Raw genomic sequence first — 18,617 nt, forward strand, 5'->3', positions numbered from 1 at the left:
TGTAGGTCACAAATGCCAACAGAAGCATGAGCCACTGGTCTCAGAATATAGATAGGAAAGCTATAGGATCCCTTCTGCCTGAGACCTGATAGAAGACAGCTGTTACAGAGAACACACTAGGATCCTAGTGAATGCACATTAATGGGAGTTCATCTCCTTGCTGTAGTTTGGCCCCATGAACTTTCAGTTGACACAGGGGTAGACCTTTACCAACTTTGTTGCAGTGAATGTGTTTCATAGTATATCTGTGTTTTCACTATTTTCCTGGACTGGCTTAATCTTAATGGAGCTGTTCTGAAATGCAGAATTGCAGAGTGAAAAGAAAAGTTGGAATTAAGCAGAGCCGGGTTAAAAGGTGTTGTTTGCTTAGTGGCCACAGACTAATTTCAGTATGCTAAGTCTTTTTTGCCTTATTTTTAAGTCACGGTGTCTTGCTTGACTTTCTACGGCTGACGAATTAATAGATATGTGACTGTCCTTGGAATGATTGCTCCTTTAAATATGTTGCTTGGTATTTACATGACTCTTGTTTCCAGGCATGGGTGCACCACTAGGCCTAAGAGAGTATCCACCAGGTGTTCTACCCGGGAAATGGGACCTGCCTGTTGACCCTCGGCAGTTTTTACTAGGACACGCACCATTTAGACCTCCAGGTTCACTTGGTCCAAGAGAATTTTTTAATCCTGGTACCTGTTTACCACCTCCAACCCATGGTCCTCAGGACTACCCTCTGCCACAACCTGCTGCAAGAGACTTACAGCCTTCCGGCCCAAGAGAGGGAGCCCCACCTGTCTCTCCTAGCAGTGTCCAAGACAGTTCACCGCCTTCAAAACCCAACCCCTAACTTTGTCCTCTATCACTGAGTCAGAGTGGAAGAGAGAGCGGACATTGTATTGTTCATTACAGCAAAGAATTCCATCGGCTTGAATACCTTAAAGTTTGCTATAAAGAATTTGTTTTTTGTACTAAGCTGCCTTGGCGGTATGCATTTTTGAGCCAAACAAAAATATATTCTCCATTCTAAGTAAAAAACAAAAAATCACTTCTAATGCCAATGTCCTTCCAACTTTGAAATGTGCAATGAAGAATACCTGTGTTTAGTTTATGTACCATATGTAATTGCTGGATGATTTAGAATATCCTAAAGTATGAACATTTCCTGTGGAAATGCTTTCAGAACATGTATGACCATGGCCTGGGTCTAGTGTGTACCAGCAGATGCAGAGCAAGGGGCTCACAGCTCCATCTGTGTCTCTGAGACTGTCACGCTAACAACGTTTCCTCAAGGATCATAAACTCTCCTGTGTGGCTGAAGTTCTTTGTAGTGATAGTTCATAAACTTTGTTTATTGGTATTTTCCAAGTGTCTGTTGATTCTTTGGGATGTTTTGAGACATGTGCCATTTGGGAAACCTGACAACTGGGCTTCTGGAACCTCCGTGCTGGGTGTGCACACTCCATGTGGCACTGCTAAGATCTCCAGAGTCACCAGAGAACTCTCCAGGACTTCTTCCTCCTATTCAAATGAGATGCAGCCCCACCTGTCCTACCTTGATGCTTCTTGATGCTCTCTGCCTGCTGGGACCCATTTTCTACATAGAAGTTTACATTAGTGTCAAGAATTATTTGGAGCTGGATGTGGTGGTGCACACCTGTAATCCTAGCTACTGAGAGACAGAAGCAGGTGCATCTCTGTGAGTTACATGACAGCCTATATAGATACTGTCCTACAAAAGGGAGTAAAAAATTATTTGGTCCAGCAATATGGCTCATCAAGTAAAGGCATTTACTGCCAAGCCTGGCAGCTTGAGTTTGATCCCAGAGTCACAAAGTAAAGAGAACCAACTCCCATAGATTCTTCTTTGACATACATACACACACATGTGTGAAAACGTTTGTGTGTGTTGGGGGTTATATTATAAATTTTTGGACCTCATGTTTTGTTGGTTTTTTGTTTGTTTTTGGTTTTTCCAGGCATTGTTTCTCTGTATTGTCTTGAAGCCTGTCTTGATAGTTGCTTGGTAGACCTGGCTGGTCTTGAACTCACAGAGATCGCCTTTCTCTGTCTCCGGAAAGCAGTGATGAAAGGCTTGTGCCACTAATCCCTGGCCATGTTTTGTTGCTCTTAAAACTATTCTTGTACTAAGGGTACATAACAAGATAAAAATCATATGCCATGACTGTAAGAATTTTTATGAAAGAAATATATATTCTATTCTCTCTCACATCACCTTGCAGCTGGTTTTCAAACAATATAACGAACAAGAATCAGGAAGCTGTCAGCAGGCAGAATGATTGCAAACTGGAAACTTACCTATGTCTTCAGTCCACAACTACGGCCTGAATCCAACTCTATGTTTGCTTTGAGATAGGGTCTCATTCTGTATGCCTGCCTGGCCTCAGACTCTCAGTGATCCTCCTCTCTCAGCTCCTAGAGGCTGGGATTTCAGGCTTGAGCCACCTTGCCTAGATTAATTCTCTAGCAGATAGCATTCAAAGTTAATATTCAAATATATGTGCTTTTATTAATACATCTGGTTTTGCATCATGTAAAGTCTGGCATCCCTTTTACGCTGACTTAAAACAACTGGTTCACTCAATATATAGGATACTGGGCAGCAAATTATGGAGGAGCTGTAATATGTAAGCTGTAAAAGGTGGAAACTGCTTACTGCGATGCTGTGTTCCATAAGGTCCTTAAAAGTCACAATATTGAAGCCTCGGATCTTGCATGCTGGGATGTTAAATCCGAGTGGGTATTTTGAAAAATGAACAAAAGTTTCAATGTGAAATAAAATGGCTTCAACAACTGAAGACATGATATAAAAAGACAAGCTCTCCTAATGCAGGAAGTACCAAGGCAGTCTCTAAGGCCTCCAGTAAGAGTTCAATATGCCTAGCCCATTCTGAAATTACACATAATTTTATATAAGAAAATACCACAGGACAGTGTATTTCATTAATAATTATTTTTACTCTATGCCTATGTGTTTTGCCTGTATGTATGTAAGTATAACTCATGTATGTCTGTTGCTCATGGTTCCAGAAGGGGGTGCCAGATCCCGTATAACCAGAGTTATAGGCAGTTGTGAGCCACCATGTATTTGGGTGCTGGGAACTGAACCCTGGTCCTCAGCAAGAACAGCCAGTGCTCTTAACCCCTGAACCATCTCTTATGCCCCTAGTATATGCCATTATTTACTCTTATAAAATAAGACTAAATTGCAAATACAGCTTCTGGAATATATGTACCATACTCAAAGTAATATTATTACATTAATACTATTTGAAATTTACACTATTTTTTAAGACAGGGTCTCACCTATGTATCCCAGTCTTTCTCAATTTGATATGCTACCTCACTATCTCAGCTACATTAGTTTGGATGACATATAGATTATAGCAGCTAAGGAGACATTTTGTAAAGCTCAGTAATGACATCCCCCTTTATCTAAATTTAAACGGGGATATTTCCCCTCTAAAGCCCTTTGGTTATCCTGCTATATATCATAAACACCATCGGGAAGATATAGAAAAACCCAGTGTGCTGTATCTGGGCAGTTCTAAGCCAGTCAACACTGCCTTTCTTCAATGCCATCTGATTGTAAATCCTATGCTACAAACCCCATAATAAGGCATCAGCCTTCGGATGGCACAGAGGACACCATCCCTCATTTGAACCACTTTTCCATTTCAAAAGTTCCTTTGTCAGAAGCAGCCCCCAGGTATCTAACTGTCTCTGGGCTGAGCGGCTACACTGTCAGTAGGAGCAGTACTTCAGCCTGAGAGCATTCCTGTCAGAGCAAAGGCTGTTTTTCTAGGGCAGATCTTTCAGTGCAGTGGAAACTTGTGATATGTGGAATGGTCTGAGTTTACTGCTTTAAGACAGTCTTGTCATTCAAGTCTGAATTACAGCCAAAATTATACCACCATGTTCCCTAGCTCGCTCTGCCCCTGATGGCAGGCATCTCTACTTCATATAAACATGTTGATGTGATCCATCGATTCTGCTGCACAGGAGCTTACCACTTTGATATCTGTCTTATGGTCTATGAGAATCAGAAAACACGATGTACAGTCTTTGTACATTTTAATAATAGTAGATTTGAAGAGATAATTTTTAGGTATAGTAAGCAGCATCAGACAGAAGGTACTGTGTACTCCTCAGTACAGAGTACCAGCCGGGGTACTGAGTACTGGAGGGGTGGATCAGTGGTTAGCAGCACCTGCTGCAGTTCCAGAAGACCAAAGTTCACACTTCATAGCACCAACATGGCAGCTCTCAAACACCTTTAACTACAGTCCCAGCATATCAGACACCCTCTCCTGGCCTCCATGGGAACTGCACACAGGTGGTACATAAACATAACACTCAGGCAAGGTACCTATATACATAAAATAGAGGAAAATAATCTAGAAATAAATTTACAGAAACTGGGGAAGTTGTTGTCTCAATACTTTTGGTATGCATCAACTGTAATTGATATATTGAGACCCCCCGTTTGGGACTGCAGGCATGAGCTACCTCACCTAGCAGATCTATTTGTAGCACTGCTCTTTAGTTAAGAGTTGAGACCTAGGACCAATATGTTGATTGCCCCTGAAAACCCCATGTCAAGGGCTCCAATGTTTCTCTCTCAAGGGTCGTTGGACAGGAATGTACCTTGCCCTCCTGGGCCATCAGAGGCATCTGGACAACACTCTGCTTCTGGTAAGGAAGGACTTTCTGAGCCTCCTGCATTGTGGGACCTTCATTCTTCTCAGACCACCTGACAAGGTGAGTCTAAGTCAGTCTCCTGCCTCTTGCAGACCCAGGTCCAGGACCCATGATGAACAGCAGCTCCAGGAGCTCTTCTCCAGCAAAGGCCATTGAGGAGACCAAGGTACGTTCTGCAGGCTGTGAGTAGTCCCTACTCTTTCCTGTCTCCTCTCTTGTTCATGTGTCTTTGTTTCTTTAAAAGCAAACTGTTCCCCAAGATCCTGACAGCCCCTCGTTTTCCTGCATCGCCCCTTTAGCTGAGTATACACTAGCAGTAAGTGTTTATATAGTGAGGGCCCGAGGGAGCTTTAGCATCTGAGATAATACAGCAAAGGCCTACTGATGCTGCCCTGTAGGGTTGCTATTACTGCTTGTGTACTGAATGTATTTTCATTGTGTTCCCTGTACTCTTACTATGTACATGTGGGATTACAGTGATGAGAGTATTTCTTTTGTACAGTTTGCAGTGTGTATGGCATGACCCGTGTCACAATCACTTCTTATGAAGCTGACGGTCCTCTGGTTTCTCCCTTTCCGGTGCTGATAGCAAGCAGTAAGCCAATCACGTGCTTGGCTTACTTGACCTCTGAGTTGTCACTGGCAACATGGGGTGAGGTGTTGTGTTACACCGAGGATTCTTTGGACAGCTGCCAGTTTACCACTTTTGGTGCCATGTAAAAGAATTTGCAAACTTTGTTTCTTTTCTACAGGGTAAAATGGCTCCCAGAGGGGGGCCCCTCCTTTTCCAGCGTTGCCTCTCTGTGGTTACCCTTTGAGAAGTCCGGTGCCACCACCCTATCCTTATGGACCACCTCCTCAGCCATGGGGGCCTTTTGGGCCTCGGCCAGTGCCTCCACCATTTGGTATGTTGACATGAATAGTGCTGACTTTTAAAACATACTCATCACTTCTGTTCCTTGACAAAGTAGTTGCTACCATAGAGCTTTCCAATTGAGGATGCAGCTGAGAGTGCATTGTAACCTATCCCCAATCTTCTGGGCACTTACAGGTTCTGTTTAATCTCCCTAAAGTCAGTTAGGTGTGGCTGGATGAGAAATCCAGTAATGTTTCCTGTGAAGGTGCATTGGAACACCATATTATTATACATGGAAAAGATGGGTGAGACATGTCATCGTGTCCTGTAGGTCACAAATGCCAACAGAAGCATGAGCCACTGGTCTCAGAATTTAGATAGGGAAGCTATAGGATCCCTTCTGCCTGAGACCAGATAGAAGACTGCTGTTACAGAGAACACACTAGGATCCTAGTGAATGCACATTAATGTGAGTTCATCTCCTTGCTGTAGTTTGGCCCCATGAACTTTCAGTTGACACAGGGGTAGGCCTTTACCAACTTTGTTGCAGTGAATGTGTTTCATAGTGTATCTGTGTTTTCACTATTTTCCTGTCCTGGCTTAATCTGAATGGAGCTGTTCTGAAATGCAGAATTGCAGAAAGAAAAGAAAAGTTGGAATTAAGCAGAGCCTGGTTAAAAGGTGTTGTTTGCTTAGTGGCCACAGACTAATATCAGTTTGCTAAATCATTTTTGCCTTATTTTTAAGTCACGGTGCCATGCTTGACTTTCTATGGCTGATGAATTAATAGATATGTGACTGTACTTGGAATGATTGCTCCTTTAAATATGTTGCTTGGTATTTACATGACTCTTGTTTCCTAGTTCCAGGCATGGGTGCACCACTAGGCCTAAGAGAGTATCCACCAGGTGTTCTACCCGGGAAATGGGACCTGCCTGTTGACCCTCGGGAGTTTTTACTAGGACACGCACCATTTAGACCTCCAGGTTCACTTGGTCCAAGAGAAGTTTTTATTCCTGGTACCTGTTTACCACCTCCAACCCATGGTCCTCAGGACTACCCTCTGCCACAACCTGCTGCAAGAGACTTACTGCCTTCCGGCCCAAGAGAGGGAGCCCCACCTGTCTCTCCTAGCAGTGTCCAAGACAGTTCACCGCCTTCAAAACCCAACCCCTAACTTTGTCCTCTATCACTGAGTCAGAGTGGAAGAGAGAGCGGACATTGTATTGTTCATTACAGCAAAGAATTCCATCGGCTTCAAAACCTAAAAGTTTCCTATAATACATTTGTTTTTTTTTTTTTGTGTTAAGCTGCCTTTGCAGTGTGCATTTTTGAGCCAAACAAAAACATATTCCCATTTTTATGTAAAACATCCCCTCTTATGCTTATGTCCTTCCAACTTTGAAATGTGCAATAAAGAATACCTGTGTTTTATGTACCATATGTAATTGCTGGATGATTTAGAATATCCTAAAGTATGAACATTTCCTGTGGAAATGCTTTCAGAACATGTATGACCATGGCCTGGGTCTAGTGTGTACCAGCAGATGCAGAGCAAGGGGCTCACAGCTCCATCTGTGTCTCTGAGACTGTCACGCTAACAACGTTTCCTCAGGGTCATAAACTCTCCTGTGTGGCTGAAGTTCTTTGTAGTGATAGTTCATAAACTTTGTTTATTGGTATTTTCAAGTGTCTGTTGATTCTTTGGGATGTTTTGAGACATGTACCATTGGGGAACCTGACAACTGGGCTTCTGGAACCTCCGTGCTGGGTGTGCACACTCCATGTGGCACTGCTAAGATCTCCAGAGTCACCAGTGAACTCTCCAGGACTTCTCTCTCCTATTCAAATGAGACGCAGCCCCACCTGTCCTACCTTGATGCTTCTTGATGCTCTCTGCCTGTTTGGGAATGATTTTCTTCTTAGAAGTTTACATTAGTATCAAGAATTATTTGGGTCTGGATGTGGTGGTGCACACCTTTATTCTAGCTAATGAGAGGCAGAAGCAGGTGGATCTCTGTGAGTAACATGACAGCCAGGGCTACATAGAGCCTGTCCTACAAAAATGAGGGAAAAATTATTTGGTCCAGCAATATGGCTCATCAGGTAAAGGCATTTACTGCCAAGCCTGGCAGCTTGAGTTTGATCCCCAGAGTCCCCCAGTAATGAGAACCAACTCCCACACCTTGTCCATTGAAATACACACACACACACACACACACACACACACACACACACACACACACACGCCTCAATGTGTGTGTGGGGTTAATTTATAAATTTTTGGACCTTATGTTTTTTTTTGTTTTTGTTTTTGCAGGAAGGGTTTCTCTGCTATGTTTTTGAGCATGTCTTGGAACTCGCTCGGTAGACCAGGCTGGTCCTGAACTCAGAGAGATCCACCTGCCTCTGCCTTTGGAGTGCTGGGATAAATTGCATGTGCAACCAATGCCCGGCCATGTTTTGTTGCTTTTGAAACCATTCTTGTACAAAGGGTACATAGCAAGATAAAAATCATGTGCCATGACTGTAAGATAATTTCTTTTTAGAAATAATATATTCTGTTCTCTCTCACATCACCTTGCAGCTGATTTTCAAACAATATAACAAACAAGAATCAGGAAGGTGTCAGGAGCAGGAACGATTGCAAACTGGAAACTTACCTATGTCTTCAGTCCACAGCTACGGGCTGAACCCAACTCTATGGTTATTTTGAGATAGGGTCCCATTCTGTAGTTCAGCCTAGCCTCAGACTCTCACTGATCCTCCTCTCAGCTCCTGAGAGGCTGGCATTTCAGGCTTGAGGTACCTTGCCTAGATTAATTCTTTAGCAGATAGCATTCAAAATTAACATTCAAACATCAGTGCTTTTATTAATACATGTGGTATTGCATCATGTAAAGTCTTGAATCCCTTTTACACTGTCCTAAAACAAGTGGTTCACTCAATTTATAGGAAATTTAGCAGTGAATTATGGAGGAGCTGTAATATGTAAGCTGTAAAAGGTGGAAACTGCTTATTGTGACACTATGTTCCATAAAGGCCTGTGAAATCACAATACTGAAAGCTGGGATATTAAATCCATGTGGGTATTTTGAAAAATGAGCAAAAGTTTCAATGTGAAATAAAATGGCATAAAAAAATTGAAGACATGATATAAAAAGACAAGTTCTCTTAATGCAGGAAGTTCTAATGGAGCCTGTAAGTCCTCCAGTAAGAGTTCAATATGCCTAGCCCAATCTGAAATTACAGAAGATTCTATATAAGAAAACACCACAGGATAGGGTATGTGATTAAAAATCATGTTTTATTCTATGCATTTGTGTTTTGCCTGTATGTATGTATATATTCCACATGTATGTTTGTTGCTTCTGGTTCCAGAAAGGGCTACCAGATCCCCTATAACCAGAGTTATAGGCAGTTGTGAGCCACCATGTATTTGGGTGCTGGGAACTGAACCCTGGTCCTCTGCAAGAACAGCAAGTGCTCTTATCCCCTGAACCATCTCTTATGCCCCTAGCATATGCCATTATTATAAGAATAACAGTAAGACTAAATTGCAAATACAGCTTCTGGAATATATCTACCAACCTCAAGACACAATGTAATACTACTGCATTAACATAATTCCAAAATTTTGCCATTTTAAGGTATGGTCTCACCTATGTATCTCAGGCTTTTTCAATTTGATATCCTATCTCACTATCCCAGCTACCTAAGTTTGGATGGCATATAAAGTAAAGATTATAGCAGCTAAGAAGACAATTTGTAAAGCTAAGTAACACCCTCTCCACCTTTTTCTAAATCAAAACCGGAACATTTCACCTCTAAAGCCCTTTGATTATCCTTTCATATATCATAAACACCATCTAGATGATGTAAAGAAACCCCAGTGTGGTGTATCTGGGCAGTTCTAAGCCAGTCTACACTGCCTTTCATCAACTCCATCTGAGTGTACATCCTATGCTACAAAAGCCCATAATGAGGCATCAGCCTACAGATGACACCATACCTAATTTGTACAATTTTTCCTTTTCAAATGTTCCTTTGTCAGAAGCTGCCCCCAGCTATCTAACTAGCTGTTCCCTAGCGCCCTTTAACCCTGATGGCAGGCATCTCTACTTCATATAAACACGTTCATGAGATCGATTCGTGCTGCGGTACAGAAAATTACCACTTTGACACTTGTCTTAAGGTTGTCATAAAAGAGAAAGCACGATGTACAGTTTTTGCTACATTTTAATAATAATAGCTTTGAAGGAATTATTTTTTAGGTCTAGTCAGCAACATCAGACAGAAGGTACTAAGTACTCCCCAGGTACAGAGTACTGCCCCAGTGTACTGAGTACTACTCAGGTACACAGTACTGTCTGGGGTACTGTGTACTCCCCAGGTACAGAGTATTGCCCAGGGTACTGAGTTTCCCCAGGTACAGAGTACTGTCCAGGGTACTGAGTATTCCCTAGGTACAGAGTACTGCCAAGCACCTAAGACCCTTCCCATGACCCAGAGATGTGGCTCTTGCCCCTTGAGAAGCTTACAGTCTTCGGATCCACAACCCAAAGCTTAGGAGTCAGATGATGAGTTAACTTAAGGCAAATTCTTCATCTCCTAGTGCTAGTATAGTTGAAACTATTTCTTCATTTGGAAATAATCCAAATAAAGTCTAATTTGGCTGTGGACCTTTTTCAGGTTGAGCCTGAAATACAGTTTTTATAACATCCTTTTAGTAAACAGTAACTAGTTGGTGCTGAAAGTCAAGACTATGTCTCTTGAAGGGCAAGGTTAAAACATCTTCATGGAGATTACTTACTTAAAAAGCAAACATACTGAATGGTGTGATGAGGTTATACTATTTAAAAACAGGCCCAGTACTGACAGTGCAGTCCACTCATGCCCTGTTCATTGGAAAGTGAATATTAAAATGCGTGGGTTCTATGTCTAACCCACAGAAAGCCCTTCACAAATGTTAATGTTCTGTGTAACAACTATCCATCATGTGCTATATGAAAGTTTTGTTTATGACTCGTACATCGCAAGAAAATAGTCAATTTAAAATAACGAATGACCTGCATATTTTCCAAAGGAATGAATGACTGTATATCTAAATAGGAACTAAATGGCGATTCTATCTGCCTATATTAAAAAAAATAAACCATCTTTCCAGATTTTGCATACTAAGGAGAGGTATGCGGTCTTATGGTCTCACAATGGGTTATCAGGAAGCATTAGTTATCTGCAGTATTTTAACATCTGACTCAACTCTTCCTAATGATGCAATTTAAAAGATATTGTAAACACATTTAAAACCTGGAGTTACTCTGAGATGGTTCCAGTGTTAGCCCCAGAGTCTACCAGGAAGAATAGCAGTGACAGAGAAGAGCAGATAACCACCTGACTATACATGTGTTCACTCCAGGAAACCAATCTGGTCATCTGGGGAACACTCCATGGGGATTCCCAACTGGCTAGGGCACACTTTCTATGCAGGAGATATATGGCATTCGGGTAGGCCACTTCTAATGAGTATAAGCTTCCAGACAGACTTTCCTAGGCAACATAACTAGTTCAGTTCCTCTCAGCAATTATCCCCACCTCAACCCAGAATGTGACATTCAATCCAGAAGAGCATATTGGAGCAAAGGTGAGCAGAAATGTAAACTCCAGCACATTCTTATTGCTGCATTGTCCGAAGTTCAGCACATCTATAACAACAGTACTATCCGGGAAGCAGGGGAGGAGTAGGAGTGGTAACAAGAGAATAGACAATTAATTGCACAATTAATAGAAAAGTAAAAGTGTTTCAAAATCTACAATGAACCTGTATCCAATATGTTAGTGATGTGCTGAACTTTTGAGTTCTGGGGTCCGGCTTTGCAATGGATTGCTGGCCAACTGGCATGGTTAAGGGCTCATTTCCTGCCTGTTGATGAGTGATATGCTACACAGAGCTTTGATGGTTTCTGAGTGGTAAAATTCACATAAGTTCCAGGTTATTTGTATCAGGATCATTCCTTGTGCAAAGTTTGATGTAGATGAAGATAAAGTGGTTTCTTGGTCAATAATTGTAATTTTTTTCTTTTAAAGTCAGTGGGTTTCTTGTATCTGGAACCACAACAGAAAGATTATTGTTTAAAATACTCTGATCGATCCCCAAGTTCCATTTGCCATGCCCCAAACTTACAATTCTATTACAATTGGCCCAGGTTTAATTTCATCCATTTCCATGAAGGCAAAACATTTGGTGCTGGTGAACCTCTTTTTAGGCTTGTAATGTTTGAATTCAAAGAAGATGGCCGCACCTATGAAATTGAAAGACACATAAACTACAGGCAGCCCTTCCATTTTAATTAGTTTTCATTACTCACCAGAAGCATATGAACAATCAAGGGTTTGCATAATCCACAAAGTAGCCTGTTAAATACAGTCTGCAGCTATGAGTAGCAATCCCAAATTCTACTCTAACATTTCCACAAAGGCCTGAGCAAGACGGACTCAGGCATCAGGAAGAGCAAAGCACTGTGAGGAAGGCTCGCTCACGGACTACACGGTCGTCTCCCTTCACATCATAAACAGGTCTCAAAGCAATGGGGAGAAGGCACACTCAGGGCTGCAACCTCTTCCTTATGTGCCCAGCACCTCTGATACACACCCTTCTAACCCAGAGTTTCAAGTTCTGGAGTCTATCAGAATGACCTGGAGGACTTTAAAAAATACTGCTAAGGTTGCACCATGGCTCATCCACCAGGGTTCAGGGGCTGCCCCATCTACAGCCCTGGATTTAAGAAGAAAAGCATCAGCATTACAGAGGCTGCAGGAACTATTTCTAAAGCATTCACTTCACATGCATTTCCTACAGAGAGCAGCCATCTCAAACTGCAGCTGAGGCCCAAGTGACATAAGGGACGCTGAAGGCTTCTCTGTAGAGAACACCAGTTGTTCAGTGGGCAAATGGCAACTGCAAGGATTTATTGCTAAGACTTGTGCTAGGCTGGTAATGCAACTTCACTGTGACAAAGGTGGCTTTATCTTCTCACCTTCTCTCCAGTGAACTGCAAGTTCTGGCACTTTTCAGCTCAGTTTATTTGACTGGAATGAAGGGATCAAAGCACCATTAGGAGTTCCAGCTTCCCCCACCCGTCAGAAAGAGAAAAACTGCTTTGCATGTGTGTGTGCCTACGTGCATGTATATAGTATGCAAGAGGTTCATGTCAGGCTTTTCCTCAATGGGTTTCCCACATCCCTTTTTGAGACGGTTTCTCGCTGAACCTGGAGCCAGCCTGGCTGAGCAGCAGACCTCATCTGTCTTTGTCTCCTAGCACCAGCAAGCTGCCATGCCTGAATTCTACACGGGTGCAATGAACCTAGCTCAGGCCCTCCCACTGAGCCGTCACCCAGGCCGAAAATTTTACTACGAAAGAACGCATTCTACTGTTGTTAATACAATCACACAACATACCACCTAATTTCAACAATTAAAAACATTACCATTTGGGTTTCACCAAAGCAACTAATCAGATGTGGATTATGACGGGACCACTGTGATGATGCCCTCTCAAATGAGTGCTGTCCATAGGAAAACAAAGATATGATCACAAACCTTTGGTTAATTTTTCAACATGCTTCTGGAGCTCAATGTCCACATTAAAATGAACATATGTATCTTCTTTTCTTGAAGCCACAGGAGTATCTTGTACAGGAGTTAAATCTATGCCATTCAAATCTAGAGAGAAACAAATTTCCACTTAGGGGCAATTACATTTAAGACTACCAAAGGCCACGTTTCCTGCAGAGGTGAGATGGGGAGGGCATTCTGGGGATTCATAGGGATGCCTCTCTGTATGAATGGGGGCTTGGGAACTGCTGCTATCCATGGGTGTGTGGAGGGAGCAGAAGTGAGAGGAGGGGAAATGAAGTTTGCTAAGAGGGGAAAGAACTTCCTGTTTGCTGAGGGCATAGACCACTCTATTATGTGTAGTAAGAATCTGGGCTGAATATGCTTTGCTACAACGTGGCTCTCAGTCCCTATTTTGCAACACTGATCAAGCGCATGGCTGGAAAGGCTTTAAGTCTATAAGTCAGAACTCCTCTGCTGTATTCAAGTCAAGTGGGCATGAGAGCTGCCAAAATATCCCTTTCATCAGTGAAGAAATTTATAAATAGTACCTACATTCTGGTTATGTTTCCTAAAACATAACTGATTTACCACAACCACATGGTATACTAAGTTACTGAGTGTGGCTTCAATTTCCTGGGTCCAGGAACCCTACTTAATCAAATCCTACATTAGACTTATTTACCAAATAAGTGCTTATATATTTATTATTCAACAAAGATGCCTTAGCAACAACCTACAGTAATTTGGTACAACTGATTATTGGAGTTCTTAAAGATATTTACACAAAATCCTGTTTCAGTTCAACAAACATGCAAAGGTAACTTAACATCTACTATATATCATTCAACATTTTATGTTTTACCGAGTACTTCCTGAATGAGTTATATCATTTTGGAAATGGTCTATCAAACAATGTATAAAGAACAAATACTTTACACACTTGACAGCTACCTATCTCTTAAAGCAGTGGTTCTCAACCTGTAGACTGTGACCCCCCCTTTGGGACATCAAACCACCTTTTCACAGGGGCTACATATCAGCTATCCTGCATATCAGATATTTATGATTCATAATAGTATCAAAATGCAGTTATGAAATAATTTTCTGGTTGGGAGTCACAACATGAGGAACTGTACTAAAGGGTCATAGTATTACAAAGTTGAGATTCACTGCTTTAAAATATTACCATCACTAGTGCTGTCAATCATGGTCTATGCTTAATAAAATTATCTCTGTGGTTAATTCCTTTTTTTTTTTTTGTTTTGTTTTTCGAGACAGGATTTCTCTGTGGCTTTTGGAGGCTGTTTTGGAACTAGCTTTTGTAGACCAGGCTGGTCTCAAACTCACAGAGATCAGTCTGATTCTGCCCCGAGTGCTGGGATTAAAGGCATGCGCCACTACCACCCAGTGGCTAAATTCCTTTTTATTTTAATTGTTACTAATGAACATATGGGTGTGAATTTATGTCTACAAGTGATGCAAGGCACCTTCAAGCCACATCTGGTTCTTTGGTTAGTTTCAGACTGCAGCTTAATGTTAACCACTTATATTAACTGTAGTTATTTCTCAGTAATAATGACTATACCCTTACTGATTCAAAAATAACTGTTCTTACTAATTTTTTTGAAATGGGGTCTCATTATATGTTCCAAAGTTGGGCTCAAGTTAGTCTCCTGCCTCAGCTGCCTGGAAATTGGGATCACAGGTATGCTTTACCATGCCTGACACCTAAGAAAAAATTTTAAAGCCTAAGTGCTTTGAAAATAAAGTACTATATAATAGGTATAAAGTACTGTATAATCATAAGTATAAAGTACTATATGATAGGTATAAAGTATTGTGTGATGGTATGTATAAAGGACTATATAATAGGTATAAAGTACTGTATAATCATAAGTATAAAGTACTATATGATAGGTATAAAGTATTGTGTGATGATATGTATAAAGGACTATATAATAGGTATAAAGTACTGTATAATCATAAGTATAAAGTACTATATGATAGGTATAAAGTATTGTGTGATGGTATGTATAAAGTACTATATGATAGGTATAAAGTATTGTATAATCATAAGTATAAAGTACTATATGATAGGTATAAAGTATTGTGTGATGATATGTATAAAGGACTATATAATAAAGTATTGTATAATCATATGTATAAGGTACTATATGATAGGTATAAAGTATTGTGTGATGATATGTATAAAGTACTATATGATAGGTATAAAGTATTGTGTGATGGTATGTATAAAGGACTATATAATAAAGTATTGTATAATCATAAGTATAAGGTACTATATGATAGGTATAAAGTATTGTATAATCATAAGTATAAAGTACTATATGATAGGTATAAAGTATTGTGTGATGATATGTATAAAGTACTATATGATAGGTATAAAGTATTGTATAATCATAAGTATAAAGGACTATATAATAGGTATAAAGTATTGTGTGATGGTATGTATAAAGGACTATATAATAGGTATAAAGTATTGGATAGTAAGTGAGGCAACAACCAAAGAATTCAACCATGTGGATCTTTGTTAGGGACAGAAAAACAATGGTCAGAATAATCACACTTTCTAACTCTGATAACTTTCTTCCCTGTCCTGCAGGGCTCTCTCTCAGAGTCTGGACACATGGACAGACCCTCTCCTGGTCTCTACTTCTGCCTTCACTGCGGCACCCACCTTACAGAAATCTGCTGTAGGGACCAGACGGGGAGGAGGACTATTTTTTAATTCTGTATCCTGGAAGCTATCTCTGCTGCTAAGGGGAGTGTGCATGACTAGACAGCCCCCTAGATGGGTCTGGAGTACGAATATAAAAAGAAACAAAGACACAAAGACAAGCTCAAAAGCAAAAGTGAATCTAAGCTCTATATTTAAAAATACGTTTATTGGGCTGGAGGGATAGCTCAGCCGTTAAAAGCTAGGCTCACAACCAGAAATATAAAAATATGTTTATTAAGCCTATCAGAAGCGTTCACTGCAGGAATAAAGATCAATTTCAGGGTTCCTATCATTACAGAATGAATTATAATTAGCTGCCACAGACATAGGAGCCACCACTCTAGGAACAACTGTTCTAAGTAGAAAAGCAGCGTGACATCTGCAGAAGGGAAACCATGCCCAGAGCTCCTCACCCTTCACACTGACTGTAATGTAGGGGTCGATGCACTGCCCCGCATCTTTCAGACCAATTTTCTCAATTCTGATAGTGAGTAACGTCATCCCTGGTTCTGATGGCAACCGTGGCAATAAAGTACCTGGCAACAGAGAAACCATAATAAAAATTTGGCCACAAATAATTCCAGAGTGAACATTTTAGCAAGCAGAAGAGACACAGGCTTTCTTGTAACTTAGCAACCAGGCAGACACTGCACATTTTGCTTTCTAGCACTTTCAAACACTGTATTATTATTATTATTATTATTATTATTATTATTTGTTTTTAGGATATCCTTAGTTTCCTGTGTATGGAGATTATAGGCAAGTGTCACCATACCTAGCTTGGTGTTATTCACTGTGAACAAATATTTAATCATTTGCAAGATAAATCTGCACTCCATACTCCACAAACACAACAAAAGGGCAATTATTAAGGGTAGTTTGTTAAAAATTTATGTTACTCAAGGAAGCCCAATTCTAAGCTACCACATAATACACATATACAATGCACTCAAGAAGGTATATCTTGTAGAAAAAGGACAGAAAAACTTTCAAGTATTTTCTGCTATTCTGAAGCTTGAGAAGTTTGAGAGTAGACCAGTTGCTATTAATGTATACTTTAGCACTCACAGACTCAATTATTAGGTAGATTATTAAAGCCCAGTTTCCTACTCTATTTCTAATCCTACTCTGCATGATGTATTCTTAGTAGTTAGTACTAGAGGGAATGGCAACATAAAACTGCAAGAACAATTTGAATTTTTGAAACATTCCCATTCACCAATTTTTAAAGCTAAAAGACCAGGCTGGAAACATAGTTCAGTGCTAAGTGTGCTTTCTCCACAGCAGAATGTGAATCCCCAGCATCTGGGCAAAAAGCTACGTGCGGCGGTGCTTGCCTGTGAGCTGAGCGCGGAGAGCACAGAGGAGAAGGGCAGAGGAGTCCCAATCCATATCCTGCTCTGGTCTCCAAATCTGTGTGCATGGGCACATGTATCCAAAACTTAGACACATGCACCAGGCACATATATACCACACACAACCCCCCCCATAACTAAAAGCCCATACAAAAGAGGAGATAACCATTCCAACCCTCAAGAAAATGGTTACTTTTAATCCAGTGTGTGTGTGTGCAGTAAGTTAAACCACACACAGAACATGACACTTACATAGGATTTTGGTTGGAATCTTTCCTTTCTGTTTAACAATGTAATGAAGACCCCAGAGGCCATGTTTCAGTACCTTCTAAAATGAACATCTGATTAACAATGAACAGGTGTGAGGGAACTGGGAGGGGGCAATGGAAATGTAAAACTGGAAGGTGGTCATGATGTCATCACTTCATAAATCTAGAATTTATAAATTCTAGATAAGAGTCTTTATAAATCAAGAATCACAAAATAGTAGGTAAATTTTATATGAATACTGTTGGGTAAAGTCTTCCCACCAGCCTGGTTCCAGAGCCGCATCAGTCCCCAATAAACACACAGGAGGCTATATTAATTATGAAGCTGTTGGCTGTTTGCTTGTTTTTTTACTGGCTATCTCTGACTTAAGTATTTACCCCACAATTGTAAATCTAAGTATTTCTCTTACCGGAGAAAGGGTCCAGACCTGTTACTTCTTGTAGGAGGAAGCCTGTATGCCACCATTAACCATGTGACTTACTAGAGGCGCATACAGATGAGGTAATAAAAGGGCGGTTTACCACACCGCTAACCACACCCACTTTAGGCATGACTAAAGACGTATACGGACGGACGTAAAGACGTATACGTACGTAGGCGGTGAACTACGTCACTAGTCAGGCCCACTTTTGGGCAGGGCTAGGGGGCATTACGGGGGAAGTCTTGTTCTCTTTTCCCGAAGTTCGGCTTCCGGTTCGGCAGCGGGAAAACTACTTGGCTCATCTGGGTTACTTGTTTGGTATCTTGTGAGTAATTTTTACAATAAATACTTAGTTTTACTTTCAGTTAGTGTGTCGCTTATCGTTACATCGTCATTTGAGCCTCAACTTCTATTGTGGCTACATGATGTCTGCCTGTGTCTCTTTCCCAGAATCCTTCTCAACTCCTAGTCCCACCTATCTTGCTTCCCTATTGGCCAACAGTGCTTTATTGACATATACACAGGACTTCCCCATCAGAATACTATAATGATGCTATTAAAAATAATAGTAGTTTTAAATGCATTAACAATTTTTTGTGGGTTTGGTGTTTATTTTGGGGTCAGGGTCTCATCGTGTAGCC

At 40.9% G+C, this 18,617-nt stretch overlaps 1 protein-coding gene and 1 long non-coding RNA gene across 2 annotated transcripts in view; one reads left to right on the forward strand and one right to left on the reverse strand.

The window, feature by feature from the left end:
• The first annotated feature begins 529 nt into the window (after positions 1–529).
• Positions 530–5,807, forward strand: LOC121137235. The gene is made up of 3 exons (XR_005874474.1): positions 530–1,343; positions 2,001–2,003; positions 5,798–5,807. It is a non-coding gene; the product is annotated as an uncharacterized LOC121137235 (long non-coding RNA).
• A 3,053-nt stretch (positions 5,808–8,860) lies between these two features.
• Positions 8,861–18,617, reverse strand: part of Aida (axin interactor, dorsalization associated) — a 37,090-nt gene continuing 27,333 nt past the window's right edge. The window contains exons 7-10 of the mRNA XM_040738586.1: positions 16,344–16,466; positions 13,173–13,295; positions 11,757–11,874; positions 8,861–11,677 (exon numbers count right to left, since the gene is read on the reverse strand). Of these exons, the coding sequence (XP_040594520.1) occupies positions 11,581–11,677; positions 11,757–11,874; positions 13,173–13,295; positions 16,344–16,466 (461 nt within the window). The 3' untranslated portion in view covers positions 8,861–11,580. The remainder of the gene's footprint in view (positions 11,678–11,756; positions 11,875–13,172; positions 13,296–16,343; positions 16,467–18,617) is intronic.

Source organism: Mesocricetus auratus, unplaced genomic scaffold, assembly GCF_017639785.1.
Source record: "Mesocricetus auratus isolate SY011 unplaced genomic scaffold, BCM_Maur_2.0 Super-Scaffold_100676, whole genome shotgun sequence".
Taxonomy (NCBI): Eukaryota; Metazoa; Chordata; class Mammalia; order Rodentia; family Cricetidae; genus Mesocricetus; species Mesocricetus auratus.